Source organism: Bos grunniens, chromosome 18, assembly GCF_055505025.1.
Source record: "Bos grunniens cultivar Pamir isolate PY7600 chromosome 18, Bosgru_T2T1.0, whole genome shotgun sequence".
Taxonomy (NCBI): domain Eukaryota; kingdom Metazoa; phylum Chordata; class Mammalia; order Artiodactyla; family Bovidae; genus Bos; species Bos grunniens.
Genome location: NC_141182.1, coordinates 60,888,388 through 60,902,500, shown reverse-complemented (window position 1 = coordinate 60,902,500; position 14,113 = coordinate 60,888,388). Strand labels below are relative to the sequence as shown.

Below are 14,113 nucleotides of genomic sequence, written 5' to 3'. Positions count from 1 at the left end.
CTCTGCCTGATTCTAGCTTTGACCTCTCTCAGAAATTCCTGCCCGAAATCCTCCCCTACAGAGAGGTCTTAGGTGTGGTGAGTGTGAGGCTTTGAGCTCAGGACTCCTGAACGATGGTTTGAGAGAAGAAACATCAGAAAAAAATGGGACTTGCTGATGACTCCATTAACGGCCACACTGTAGACCTGCAGATTGATAACTTTTTGGAGTGGGGACCTGACCACCAGGGATTTGTATTCATTGAAACTGTTCAGAAAGAATCTTTAGCCAAGTAGTTTCCATCTGGTTTCCCATCAGGATCACATGACCAATGTCAGGAACTGACCTCACTAATGCCCTCCCAACAGAGTTCTATGTTGGTCCTGTGGGAGCATCACTGTGGTGTCTAGGAAGTGCTCCAGGGGATTCTAAGCAGAGGTCCGGGTTAAGGAAGTGCTTCCTGCTCCATCTGTGAGAGCTGAGCCCTGGCTTCCTCCACGGAGAGGCAACAGGGTTGGCCTAGCTGGATTTGGACAGGGAAAGTCAGTCAGCTCACATCATCTGTGTGAGCAGAGTGTTAGGAGCTCTCTATGGCGAGAGAACAATCAAGAAATAAGTTCACAGGCTGGTGTCCAGGTAGGAATTGATTGTTCCTGAATCTCTCCTGAGACAGAGGACAGGAGAGGTCGGTCTTCCCAGCTTTTCAAGGCCCTTCTGTCTGTAGGAGCATTGGTTGCAGGTTAAAGAGCTGTGGTGATGCCCTCAACGGTATTTTCTCAAACCTCAGAAGTGCGTTTGCAGCGTAATATCCCCAGAGAAGACAGAGCAGGAGGAAGAAGAGGAGGAAATGGCAACTTCTCAGGTAAATATACTGTCCTGGGTCTGGGGCTGCATCTGCTTTTCCTCCTGAAATGCCCAAATGAGAATCTGCAAGCCTTTAGCTTTCTGCTCCTAGTTTTTCTTCCCAGGCATCTCATCACCTTATTTCGTCCCATTTCTTCTTATCATAGTGAAGACCAGCCCGTTAGACTTCCTTGTGTCCCAGAGCCTTTGCTCCATTGTCTGCATCCTCACTTTCTATGGAGCATAATGAATTCTCAACGTGAATCAGCTACTTTCAACTGTTGAAACTATTCTTTTTGTGAGAGATCAGCATGGGGAGTCACTCCTATCCTCACTCCCACTGGGATGTGGTTTGGTGTTGGGATTTTAGGGACGTTGCGAAATGCAGTGATGACTTAGCACCTGGGTGCAATATAGATATTTAAAACAGAGTTTGAAAATGCCATTATACAAAGAACCAACTCTCTTCTGTCCATGGGATTTTCTAGGCAAGAATTTTGCAGTGAGTTCCCATTTCCTCATCCCAGGGTTTCTCTCCACCCTGAGACTGAAGATACATCTCCAGCATTGGCAGGCAGATTCTTTACCACTGAGCCAGCTGGAAAGCACAGTGACTCAACTCAGAGGTCTAGAGTTTTTCAGAAAATTTTCAGAAATAAAAAGAAAACTAGGAGATGCTGTCCTTTGCATTGCTGAGTCTTACTACTTAAATGCATTATTAGGATACTAAACAGGGGAAGTATATGTGAAATGAAATTTGCATAAAATTGACAGTTTTAAATGTTAGATTCAAGTTATAATTTCATTGTTAATTCCAGAATGCCCAGGCAGTGATTGTGCATCTTTCATGTGATTCATTTACACCGTGACATCTGATGCCCACTGGTTCTGGAGACGTCACTCTGACATCATGAGACTATGAAGTTCATACTTCTCTCTCTCTCTTTAAACAAGGTTGTGGAAAAAAGGAAGAAGGAATGTGTGGAAATGCTCATAGTTAATGGAGAAACTCCCCATCTTCTTGGTTTCTCTTTGCTTCTGAGAATGAACACTCATTGTGTTGATTATAGATAGTGGGTTTTCGGGGTAGGGGAATTGATCACTCAAGCCCAGGTGTGATGTTTCCAGAACACTCCAGGCTCAAATCACAGACACAGTCTTTTTACCACCTCCCTGTACTTCCACCCCATGACTCATGTTCACTGGTTTAAGTGTTTCTGTGAGATTCCCATGCTGTGAATTTGTTTTTTTCCACTTGACTTGAACAAGTGTCATGAAAAGAAAAATGAGGGATGTGCCTAAACTATCACAATTAACGAAGTAACTTCCTGTCTTCTTACCTTCTTTCTGCTTTGGAAAATGAACACTCATGTGTGTTTAGCAGAGATGCTGGGTTTGGGGAATGGCGGTTTTCATCCCAAGCCCAGGTCTGATCTTTTCCAGTACACTCCATGCTCACATCACAGAGTCTCATCACAGTTTTGTATTTTCCAAAATGTTTACAAGAATCGTATTAGTCCTAATCTATGTTCAACTGTATTAAAATTTAAAATACAGCTCACTGCAAGTAAAGAATATCGTCCTCTAACATTATGTACATATTACTACATTCAAAATTACCTGAGTTTAGTGACATGAAAATGTTTCTCTCTTCCTCCTAATGAGCATATAGCACCATTTGAGTATATGTCTGTACTCCGTGGAGATGAGTTTGAGTAGGCTCCGGGAGTTGGTGATGGACCGGGAGGCCTGGCATGCTGGTCATGGGATGGCAAAGAGTGGGATACGACTGAGCAACTGAACTGAACTGTGTGTATGAAAATATTAACATGACTTGATCAATTTTTTCTTCTTCTTTTCTTTTTGCTTTGTTTTTCTGAAGAACTTCTGGGGAAGGGAATGACAACCTGTTTCAGTATTCCTGCTTGGGAATTTCTTGGACAGAGGAATCTGGCAAGTAGAGTCCATGGGGTCACTAAGAATGAGACATGACTGAGTGACTAAAACTTTTCTTGCCTTTAGTATTCTTTCCAGTTACAGAAACTTCTATCAACTTTTCTTAGAGTTGTCTCTGTGAATCTGTGTTTTATTAGTTAAAGTCTAAAGTACATAAACTGAAGTAACGTTTAAGCTCTGCCATTTAATGGCTATTTGTTAAAATATGTGCCAAAAAGTACAAGAGCAACATTACTGATTTTTAGTTATTTCTCTTGCACTTTCAAGACTCTGATAAAAGCAATCAGAAAGATACAGAGCATATACTAAATAGTTAAAATGATTCTTTCTGCCAATGTTGTGGTTACCCAAAGAGTGAAGAGCAGATAAAACCAAGGAGGGTTTTAGAATGCAGAAACTGAAAACCAACCCGTATTGTCTCATGTCTGGAAATTCTTTTCCAACCGGCACCCAGACCATGACATTTCTGTGGCTTGTTCAGGGACTTGGAGTCTCTTGCCCCCACCACCCCCCCACCCCCGCCCTCACTTCTCCTTTTTCACAGGGACCCTCTTCCAAAAGGCAACTGCTCTGGAGGCAACTGGGGAATGCTGGCCAGGGTTACCCTCTGGTGTGTTCCAAACGCTCCACTGCTCACTGCGCCCAAAGTATCTGTGACTTGAATGGGTGAGGGTCTCTCCTTTGTTTTTTTGCAAGTGAGGACTATGCCAACCAATATTCTGTAGGCACAGATCAGACACATAAAAGCTATTAGGGCTCCTGCCACAGAAAGACTCCCATGTGAGGATGGGGGTGTACAGAATGGATCAGGCCACAAGGGCATCCACCCGCAGCAAGGCAACTTTCGTCCACCATGTCAGGCTCATAGTGGTTGAAGCAAAACACAGAGCATTCTTCCCAGGCCACTGCCTCCCGGATATATTGTTTGGCGGATTCCTCAGCCTTCTTCCCTGTCACTTTCTCTTCTTTCCCTTTTGGTTTGGATTGACTTACAGAAGCCTGGGTATTGCCTCTGAGCCATCCCAAGAGTGCCTTCCACGTTTCAGGGAATCACCAAATGGTGAGTCACCTGGTTGCTCCCAGGAATCTCTGTCTTTCTCTGCCCGTGTCACCTGGTGGCTTAGCTGCTTGGTTCTCAGAGGTCTCCTCTGACTGTTGGATGTGACTGTTGGGCCGCTCGGCCATTCTGTGCCCTCAGTCACACGGAGAGACCACTGGGGAAAAAGGGACGTCTTTCTGTCAGCCAGTGACTCTCAGTACTCTCATTCTATGGTAGATAGGCTATGAGTGGGTTCTGTTACATCCCAGGAGGCTCTCTCATACTCAACCCTTGGCTACATTCTCAGAAACTGGATACTTTTGACCCTCCAAAAGGCCTGGCTTCAAAACAAACAGGGGACCCCCAAAAATGGCCTCTGAATGGCTCACTAGGTTTTGCCAAAAAAAGGGTTCAGAATTTCCTTACGTTCTGTTGCCTCCCTGTCTCCTGTCCCTCTGTCTCTCTCCATCAGATTTCCTAGATGACCTCTATGTGACCTTTTATATCCACATGATCTCTAGGAAAGGATTCTGAGGTTCCCTTTGGTCCAGGTTTCTTCTATATTCAAAAGCCTGAAGGATCAAAAACTGTCCTAACATTTCTAAAGAATCCCTTTCTAAGGAAGCTTATCTCTCACGTGGAGAGGGAACCAAGCTTCCCCCACACCTGAACACCCTAAAGAATTCCCTTCTGAGTACTCCTGTTTCTCAGGGCTGCCAAGGACCAAGGTTCCCCCAGTCCTGCAAATTCCCTTAACCCTTCAGATTCTTCTGATGGGACAAAAACCTCACTTTCCACCACAGGGACAGTCCAAAATTTTTATCAGCTGAAATGCCCCTGATATCAGAGTCAATTTGAGCATAATTTGTTCTATATTTTAGCTATAAAACTTACTACAGAAAGGGAAGATAACTTTTTGACACAGGATGGCCCTGATATTCTTTAGACTCTGGAGAAAACTGGTTAAAATGAAAGTTTCTTTCCCTTGGAAACTGCAAAACCGGTTCTTTTTGCATATACATTTTAAAACAACTAGTTTGTTAACAACTACGTTGGAGAAGGAAATGGCAACCCACTCCAGTTCTTGCCTGGAGAATCCCAGGGATGGGGGAGCCCGGTGGGCTACCGTCTATGGGATCGCACCGAGTTGGACACGACAGAAGCGACTTAGCAACAGCAGCAGCAGCTTGTTAAAAGGCCTGCCTAGGGAAAAGCTTGTAGTTAACCCTTTCCATGTCCTTGAATGTCACTGCCCACTTTGCCTGAGACCTGACTCAGCCTTGGGCAAATCAGAACTTCAAGCCAAACAAAGAAATAAACAAACAAACAAAAAAGGGTCAAAGAGATGTTTTAAATCTTGAGCAGGAAACTATGAAATCTCTGTCTGTCTGTCTGGATTTATGTATGTCTCAGTATGCATTTTTTTTTATATATATATAATATTGCTGAAGTTCTAAATGAGTTCTAATTTAAACGGCCTAAAGGTCTTCCCTGGTGACTCAGAGATTAAAGCATCTGCCCGCAATGCAGGAGAGTTGGGTTCGATCCCTGGGTTGGGAAGATCCCCTGGAGAAGGAAATGGCAACCCACTCCAGTATTCTTGCCTGGAGAATCCCATGGACGGAGGAGCCTGGTGGGCTACAGTTCACGGGGTCGCAAAAGTCGGACATGACTGAGCGACTTTACTCACTTCACCTAAAGGAAGGTAAGTGCTTACAAATCAGACAATTCTAACTCCAAGAAAAATTTACCTAAATGAATTTCAGATTCACATAAACTGGGAAATACTAAATATCTAGCATTAATGTTTGTTTCCTAATCTAATGTAGATATGTCTAAGAGTCATTCAGCACAGTATTTTCATTGTGCCTAGGTTTAGTATTACTTACATATTGTTATATTTTTATATCTGTTACAAGTTTCTCAACCAGGAAAGTACCTCTAGGAAAGGGGAAGGAAAAAAAAAAAAAAAAAACTTCAAAGAAAATGTAAAAGAGATATGATCTTTCAGAGAAACTCTTTTAAGAATAATTATACTTTAGAAATATCTCTCTAAAACATTCTCTAGATTTCGGTAACCTGACTTTCTAGGGCTGTGCCAAACTAAGTGATGGAAGTTTATTGACTAGCTAGGTCATTTGCAAATAAAATAACATTCTGAAACATTCATTACTGAGAACTAACTTCCTCTTACAGAGAAAGTAGAGATGTTGGACTATTCATGAATAATGCTTGATGCCATCCTGAGATGTTCTCTAGAATATTTTTTTAAGAAATTATTACTGGTATTTATGTTCACCAATCCACAGAATGCTTAAGTTCTAGGCTGCTTAAGGAAAGTAGCATGTGTATTTTCAGTAAAGAAGATATTAGGAAAGAAATTATATTTTATGAAGAGAAAAGGAAGTAGGTCTGACTTAGAGGTGGCTCTTTCAACATGGGAGAACAAAGTAATGGGTACAGAAAGTGATAAGGTTTTATGGAAAGTGGACCCCAAGGGAAGAGTTTTGTACATAAATACATGTTTTCTTTAGATGTTGAGCTGCCTTTGATAATGGATTTTAAGTTTCTTTACCTCTGAAGTGATCTGTTCTAGGTTTACCTTTGAAATCTTCTTTGTTACTTTGGCTAAGTGAATATATTGTTTCCCAGTGATCTATATGATTTTATCTGACTGAGTGTTATAACCCCCTTTGATATTTGTCCACAAAACTTCCTAAATGACTTGACTTCTAGCTGACTTTGGAATGCTTCAGAGGGCCCCTGAGATATCCCAGGGAGCTATTAAACTACCTGGGTTCATTGGACATGTTAAATTACATGGAAGTATGGTTGAAGGGGTGATAAATCTTCTCAGATTGTGCTATATGGTTGATGTTACTAATATAGATATCCTAGAATGATGTGGAAGTCATATATAGATCTGATAGGCCCTAGTAAAATGTGGTCAACTATAATTCTACTTATCCTGTTACAGTGTTACAAGTCACAGCAGTGACCAGGCTACATTGTCAATTGCAGTTTAATCAGATTTAAACATGACTTCTATGGTTTCACTCTGATGCCTTTGTAAGAATACTGCTATTTCAAGATTTATGGAAAGGATTTTTCTGAGGTTAACTGATAAACAAGTTTTGTTTGCTATCTGATGCAAAAAGGCAAAATGGCTGTCTGAGGAGGCCTTTACAAATAGCTGTGAAAAGAAGAGAAGCCAAAAGCAAAGGAGAAAAGGAAAGATGTCCCCATTTGAATGCAGAGTTCCAAAGAATAGCACGGAGAGATAAGAAAGCCTGCCTCAGTGATCAGTGCAAAGAAATAGAGGAAAACAATAGAATGAGAAAGACAAAAGATCTCTTCAAGAAAATTAGAGATACCAACCAGTCCATTCTAAAGGAGATCAGTCCTGGGTGTTCATTGGAAGGACTGATGCTAAAGCTGACACTCCAATACTTTGGCCACCTCATGCGAAGAGTTGACTCATTGGGAAAGTCTCTGATGCTGGGAGGGATTGGGGGCAGGAGGAGAAGGGGACGACATAGGTTAGATGGCTGGATGGCATCACTGACTCGATGGACATGAGTTTGAGTAAACTCCGGGAGTTGGTGATGGACAGGGAGGCCTGGCGTGCTGCAATTCATGGGGTTGCAAAGAGTCAGATACGACTGAGCGACTGAACTGAACTGAAGCTGGTACCAGACTGGAATTTAGTCTAATCTGTATGTTAATAGAACAAAGCTTTCTTAGAATGCAGCTTTCAATAAGAGATTATGAATTTTTTGCCTTTAAGTCATTTATATTCATTTTTAAAATATTTTGTTACTTTGGTAAAGTAAATAAGCATTACTTAAGATTATGGTACATGTAGACAAAGCTCATTCTTCTTCTACAAACATAACCCCTCATGGTTAGACTTTTGCCATCTTGATGTCCTTAAAACATGGCCATAGTCTGCTCCTAAATCGGGGAATTAAAAATGGGTGAACAGTAGCTGTAAATCAAAGACTCAGAGCTGTTGGAAATCTAACAGGGCTGCCTGGCTTTTCCCGGCTCCCTGACAAACCTCATTTCTATTTGATGGGTTAAAGCCTTCCCTGGCTACAGGGTTAAAGCCCTCATAATGAAAAAAATGTTTCACTGAATAGTAAGTTCTGTTCATTGTTAAACTAAGTTTCTAGTTTTGCTAATTAAAGTGTAGTGTTTACTAAGCCTCACTTCTCAGATAGTTCATACTTACGTTATATTTCTAAAAGATATAATTAAGTTATTAGAAAGGACACTCTAAGTTTGTTTCTAAAGGTAATCTCAGGAAGCAATCTTCAGATAAAGATTAGATGCTCCATGATGTACAACCAGGAGATTAAGACCTGGCTATAGTCGTTTAACAAATGAAGTCAGATGACCTGTGGTATACTGAGCTCTACTTAATGAAAGTGCTGGACTTATCATTTTTACTTACGACCTGACTAATAATTGCTAGCCATAGCTATATTATTTTCTATGTCGCTTGCTTCAGAAGATTGTTTCTTAGGTTACTAAATGTGTGACTGAGCCCGTGATAAAATGCTGATATGCAGCTCCACATGCTATCAATGATTGTAATAATGTAACTCTAGATATGGGAAGAAGCAACAAGAGGGAATATTTTCCAGGACCTAGATGCTGTAAGACAGGTATGGTCCAGAGACTTTTGCTACTCACAAGGCCTGCTCTAGAAGCAGCACATTGAGTGGCCTATCAATGGAACTTTCCCTAGACCTGGGAATGAGTCTTGCCAGTGCCGTAGGACACAATGGACAAGAAATGCCCCCAAAGCATGGTTAAATATGTGGCTATGAAGGGACCCTGCTGACTGGACTCTGCCAGCTGTCTCTACAAAGATGACATCATGACCACTGCAAGCTCCTGACTTTCAACACCCCCCAAAAGGAGTTCAGAGTAGAGATCAGAAACAAGGAACTCTGTGCTCTGGGAAAAACCCAGAACTGGCCTTCCGAAGGTCAGATGTTTTCATGTAAAGATTTTATGAGCCCAAATTCTTGCTGCTTCTTGTACCTAGAGAAACACTAACATCACGAACCAATGTCCGGTTCTGGTTTTCCTGGCTAGCCCCTAATCTTTGGGCCATGTACCTTTAACTTTCTTGTAAACTTTGTTTCTTCTAAAATACCACAACTTTCCAAGTGGTCGTGCAAGAATATTCCCTGACCAACACCTAAACAATGCTGAAACAACTCACCTTATCATTCAATGGACTCTCATCTCCCTCCATAAATGGTGCCTGACTGAGTAGGCAAAGGGAACTCAGAGCCCCATGGCACCCTGGCTCAGCCTGAAGAAGCCAGAGCAGACATTGCTCCATTTTCCCTGAAACTGGATTCCCAAATGTGTGAGAAGGGAAATGGATAAATAGTTAGACATGAGCAGGGTATGAACAAGGGCCAAAGAATTGGCCCTAAAAATAAAGAGACGGAGGTATGTGGTGACGCAGAGACAAAAGACTAGATAAAACCAAAGAGAGTCTTGGAATGCAGGAATGGAAAAACAAGACCCGTTAGCATCTTTCCCTTCCCCATGTTGTAACTGTTGATGGATTTCAGGTCCTCCTCAGCAGTATAAAAGGTCTCCCCTCCTACCCCATAAGGAGAAAGTATTTTTCTTACTCTTCCCCCACCCAGTATAGGTGCCTCATCCATTCAGCAAATGATCTGCAAGACCCCTGTCCCACTCTTTGTACCCTGTCTATGAAAGTAGACTAAGGACCCCTGTTCAACATTCTTTCTGCCTTGAGCTGGCCAACTCTTCTAACAACATCCCCCATTCTAAATTCTTGCCTTACTATTCTATTTCGTTGTGGTTCAAAATCGTCATTCATCGAGCAGAGTTTTCAACATTACTAACTCAAATAAGCTTGCTAAAAATGTGGCACTTTGGCCGCACATCAGAACTCTTGGCTCAGAATACACTTAAAAAAAAAAAAAAAAATTCCTGTTTCTTTGATAAACAATTTCTCTTATGTCATACGAGTAGAACACTGAAGAATAAATATGCTAATGTTGCCCTGATTATTTTATAATTGCTCTTTCAGATGAAACTAGTCTCCCTAATGGCTTGTAGATCAATAACTCATTTTTTTTCTTCATATCAGAAGTTGGGTAGATAGGAGTACTGTGTAAAAAGTGTATTTTGTAATGCCAGCCAAGCCACTAAATCACGACCAGTTCTCTGAACTTGCCATTTTCATCTTGGGTCACATTGCAAAGTCTCCCCATGGCCACATGGCATCTGTACTTTGTATTTCAGGGACGAATGACGTTCCAGGATGTGGCCATAGACTTCACTCAAGAGGAGTGGGAATGCCTGGACCTCAGTCAGCGGGAATTGTACAGGGATGTGATGTTACAGAAGTACGGGAACCTGGCCTCCTTGGGTAAGGATAACTGCCTTCCAGAATCCCTTATCTACCCACTGGGTTTTAGTTCCGTCATGTCAAGAATGTCTTCTGAAATTTTCTGCTTCCCACAGTTTCAGATCTCTGCGTTCTAGGGGAAAATGGGTATTTGTGAGTTTAGAAAGAAAGGCTTCATGATGATTCGTTATACTGGTGACGTTTTTCTTCCTTGATGTACTCTGCCTCCTTCCTTCTAGGTTCGTGGTAATTGTGTAAGTTCTGTGGTATTAAATAGTTGTACCCTCTCTTAATTTCACATTGACATCACTTACTTTGCCTTAGTACTACTTGACCAGAATCTCAGCATCTGATTGTGAGGTGTATGTTAGTCTTGTATAGCTGCTTTGAATATAGTATTTAAGGAAATAGTTTTCTAGAACAAAATGCGTTGTCGTTTCACCTGAATACATATTGGATTCGATACTGATGAATCTCTAACAACACAAATATTCCTTTCTCTGATAAATAGGGCTTGTGTCTACACTGGACCTGGTCGCCTTTCTGGAGCAATTGAAGGATCCCAGGAATACGACAACAACCATTTACCCAGGTAGGTATGAATGAATGGAGATGATGACTCAGATGAGAGGTCCGAGGAGCAGCGAGGAACTCATCCTTCATCACATAGTGTTGGGAGATTTGCTTCAATGGAAATGGTTTTCAAAAACCTGGGTTTGTGTCTACTACTGTGATAGAAATGTATCACCTGCCCCATTCTCTATCTGAAATCATTCATGAATTTATCTCCAGTGATTACTTTTCTCCATCACAGATCAGATCAGATCAGTCGCTCAGTCGTGTCCGACTCTTTGCAAACCCATGAATCGCAGCACGCCAGGCATCCCTGTCCATCACCAACTCCCGGAGTTCACTCAGACTCATGTCCATCGCGTCAGTGATGCCATCCAGCCATCTCATCCTCTGTCGTCTCCTTCTCTTGCCCCCAATCCCTCCCAGCATCAGAGTCTTTTCCAATGAGTCAACTCTTGGTATGAGGTGGCCAAAGTACTGGAGTTTCAGCTTTAGCATCATTCCTTCCAAAGAAATCCCAGGGCTGATCTCCTTCAGAAAGGACTGGTTGGATCTCCTTGCAGTCCAAGGGACTCTAAAGAGTCTTCTCCAACACCACAGTTCAAAAGCGTCAATTCTTCGGCGCTCAGCCTTCTTCACAGTCCAACTCTCACATCCATACATGACCACTGGAAAAACCATAGCCTTGACTAGACGAACCTTTGTTGGCAAAGTAATGTCTCTGTTTTTGAATATTGCCGGGGTCCAGCCCCGGTGGATCCAGGGAATTCGAAGCGGGGATGGTGTCGGCGAGGATCAGGAAAGAATTGCTTAAGTAAACATTAATTAAGGATATAAAGAGTGGTTAAATAAGGATAGCTCAGTGAAGAAATTCAGTGGAGAAAAGAGGCTGAAATAAGGATAGCTCAGTGAGGAAATTCAGTGGAGAAAAGAGGCTGATTTTCAGCCAGAAGGTGAGAGAAAGTATGACATGGGGAGACCAAGTTTCCGTGAACAAGGCCCGCACTTTATTTTCCAAAGTAGTTTTTACACCTTAAGTTATGCATAGAGGATAATGGGGGAAGGGGTAGAGCCATGCAGTAAGCCAGGCTTTCTTCCTGCAAACCTATCATATGCAAAAGTTTAGGTGATTTGCATCATCTTCTGGCCCAGAGGCCTGTTAACATTTTAGAAACTTATTTTTCTCTAAAGGTGATTATTCTAAAGTCAGGCGCCACCCTCCAAAAGCATTAAAGTTGCATTCCTATAGGACAAAGGTGTGGTGGGCTATAACAAGAAAAAGAATTAACTCAAGGGTCCAAGATTACAAACATTAAAGCTACTACTTACACCAATTATATTAATCAATACACTGCCAGGGACACAGCAGGTAAGGGATATGGAAACTTAGCAGCAAACATTGGCGCAACAAGTGAAAAACCCTTCACCAATACAATTTCTAATCAATCTTTTAACTGCTCAAAGGAATCTGAATGCAGACAGTTTAGAACATCTCATGCCTCTCACAGTTGGGAGGCTCTGAACAATCACATGTGGCCGGAAAAACCTATTCAGGCAGGCTAGAGGACTTCCAAGGAGTTTGTAGGTTGAAACACTGTCACACCCAGGAATTATTAACTGGAGCTGTAAGCTAACTCTTTTTTCAGAGAGAGGTAGTGGGGGACAGCCCCCCGAAAAGTCAGAAGTGTAGGTGAGAGCACAAAGCAGAAAGTAGGCAGACTCTGGTTTTGGGGGGTAGATGTTCGAGAATTTCCAGGGGGACTCCTGAGGCTTGATCCCACCTTTGCGTATGCCGAGCCTCCTTCCCCATGACCTTTTCCAGGGGAGGAGCTCCTGCTCCCGGCAGAATATGCTATCTAGGTTGGTCATAACTTTCTTTCCGAGGAGTAAGCATCTTTTAATTTCATGGCTGCAGTCACCATCTGCAGTGATTTTGGAGCCCCAAAAAATAAAGTCTGAGACTGTTTCCACTGTTTCTCCATCTATTTCCCATGAAGTGATGGGACCGGATGCCATGATCCTCGTTTTCTGAATGTTGAGCTTTAAACCAACTTTTTCACTCTCCTCTTCCACCTTCATCAAGAGGCTTTTTAGTTCCTCTTCACTTTCTGACAGGAGGGTGGTGTCATCTGCATATCTGAGGTTATTGATACTTCTCCCAGCAATCTTCATTCCAGCTTGTGTTTCATCCAGTCCAGCGTTTCTCATGATGTACTCTGCATATAAGTTAAATAAACAGGGTGACAATATACAGCCTTGACGGACTCCTTTTCCTATTTGGAACCAGTCTGTTGTTCCATGTCCAGTTCTAACTGTTGCTTCCCAACCTGCATACAGATTTCTCAAGAGGCAGATCAGGTTGTTTGGTATTCCCATCTCTTTCAGAATTTTCCACAGTTCATTGTGATCCACACAGTCAAAGGCTTTGGCATAGTCAATAAAGCAGAAATAGATGTTCTTCTGGAACTCTCTTGCTTTTTCCATGATCCAGCAGATGTCGGCAGTTTGATCTCTGGTTCCTCTGCCTTTCTAAAACCAGCTTGAACATCAAGAAGTTCACGGTTAATGTATTGCTGAAGCCTGTCTTGGAGAATTTTGAGCATTACTTTACTAGCGTGTGAGATGAGTGCAATAGTGCGGTAGTTTTAGCATTGTTTGGCATTGCCTTTCCTTGAGATTGGAATGAAAATGGACCTTTTCCAGTCCTGTGGCCACTGCTGAGTTTTCCAAATGTGCTGGCATATTGAGTGCAGCACTTTCACAGCATCATCTTTCAGGATTTGGAATAGCTCAACTGGAATTCCATCACCTCCACTAGCTTTGTTCGTAGTGATGCTTTCTAAGGCCCCTTGACTCCACATTCCAGGATGTCTAGCTCTAGGTCAGTGATCACACCATCGTGATTATCTAGGTCGTGAAGATCTTTTTTGTACAGTTCTTCTGTGTATTCTTGCCACCTCTTCTTAATATCTTTTGCTTCTGTTAGGTCCATACCATTTCTGTCCTTTATCGAGCCCATCTTTGCATGAAATGTTCCTTTGGTATCTCTGATTTTCTTGAAGAGATCTTGAGTCTTTGCCATTCTGTTGTTTTCCTCTATTTCTTTGCATTGATCGCTGAAGAAGGCTTTCTTATCTCTCCTTGCTATTCTTTGGAACTCTGCGTTCAGATGTTCATATCTTTCCTTTTCTCCTTTGCTTTTCACTTCTCTTCTTTTCACAGCTATTTGTAAGGCCTCCCCAGACAGCCATTTTGCTTTTTTCATTTCTTTTCCATGGCGATGGTCTTGATCCCTGACTCCTGTACAATGTCACGAA

At 42.2% G+C, this 14,113-nt stretch overlaps 2 protein-coding genes across 10 annotated transcripts in view; both read left to right on the top strand.

The window, feature by feature from the left end:
• Window positions 1-827, top strand: part of LOC147354527 (KRAB domain-containing protein 5-like) — a 24,268-nt gene extending 23,441 nt beyond the window's left edge. The window contains exon 8 of one of the 2 annotated variants that reach the window (XR_015146471.1): window positions 767-827. The gene's annotated coding sequence lies outside the window, so the exon portion shown is untranslated. Of the gene's footprint in view, window positions 1-703 lie in introns of both variants that reach the window. The other variant, XR_015146470.1, reaches the window with a different exon arrangement.
• LOC147354524 (KRAB domain-containing protein 5-like) overlaps window positions 705-14,113 on the top strand; it is a 34,702-nt gene continuing 21,293 nt past the window's right edge. For 5 of the 8 annotated variants that reach the window (XM_086354357.1, XM_086354354.1, XM_086354356.1 and 2 more), the window contains exons 1-2: window positions 9,976-10,244; window positions 10,735-10,815. In XM_086354357.1, the coding sequence (XP_086210483.1) occupies window positions 10,085-10,244; window positions 10,735-10,815 (241 nt within the window). In that variant the 5' untranslated portion in view covers window positions 9,976-10,084. Of the gene's footprint in view, window positions 842-9,968; window positions 10,245-10,734; window positions 10,816-14,113 lie in introns of those variants that run through there. The other 3 variants (XM_086354351.1, XM_086354355.1, XM_086354358.1) reach the window with 2 other exon arrangements.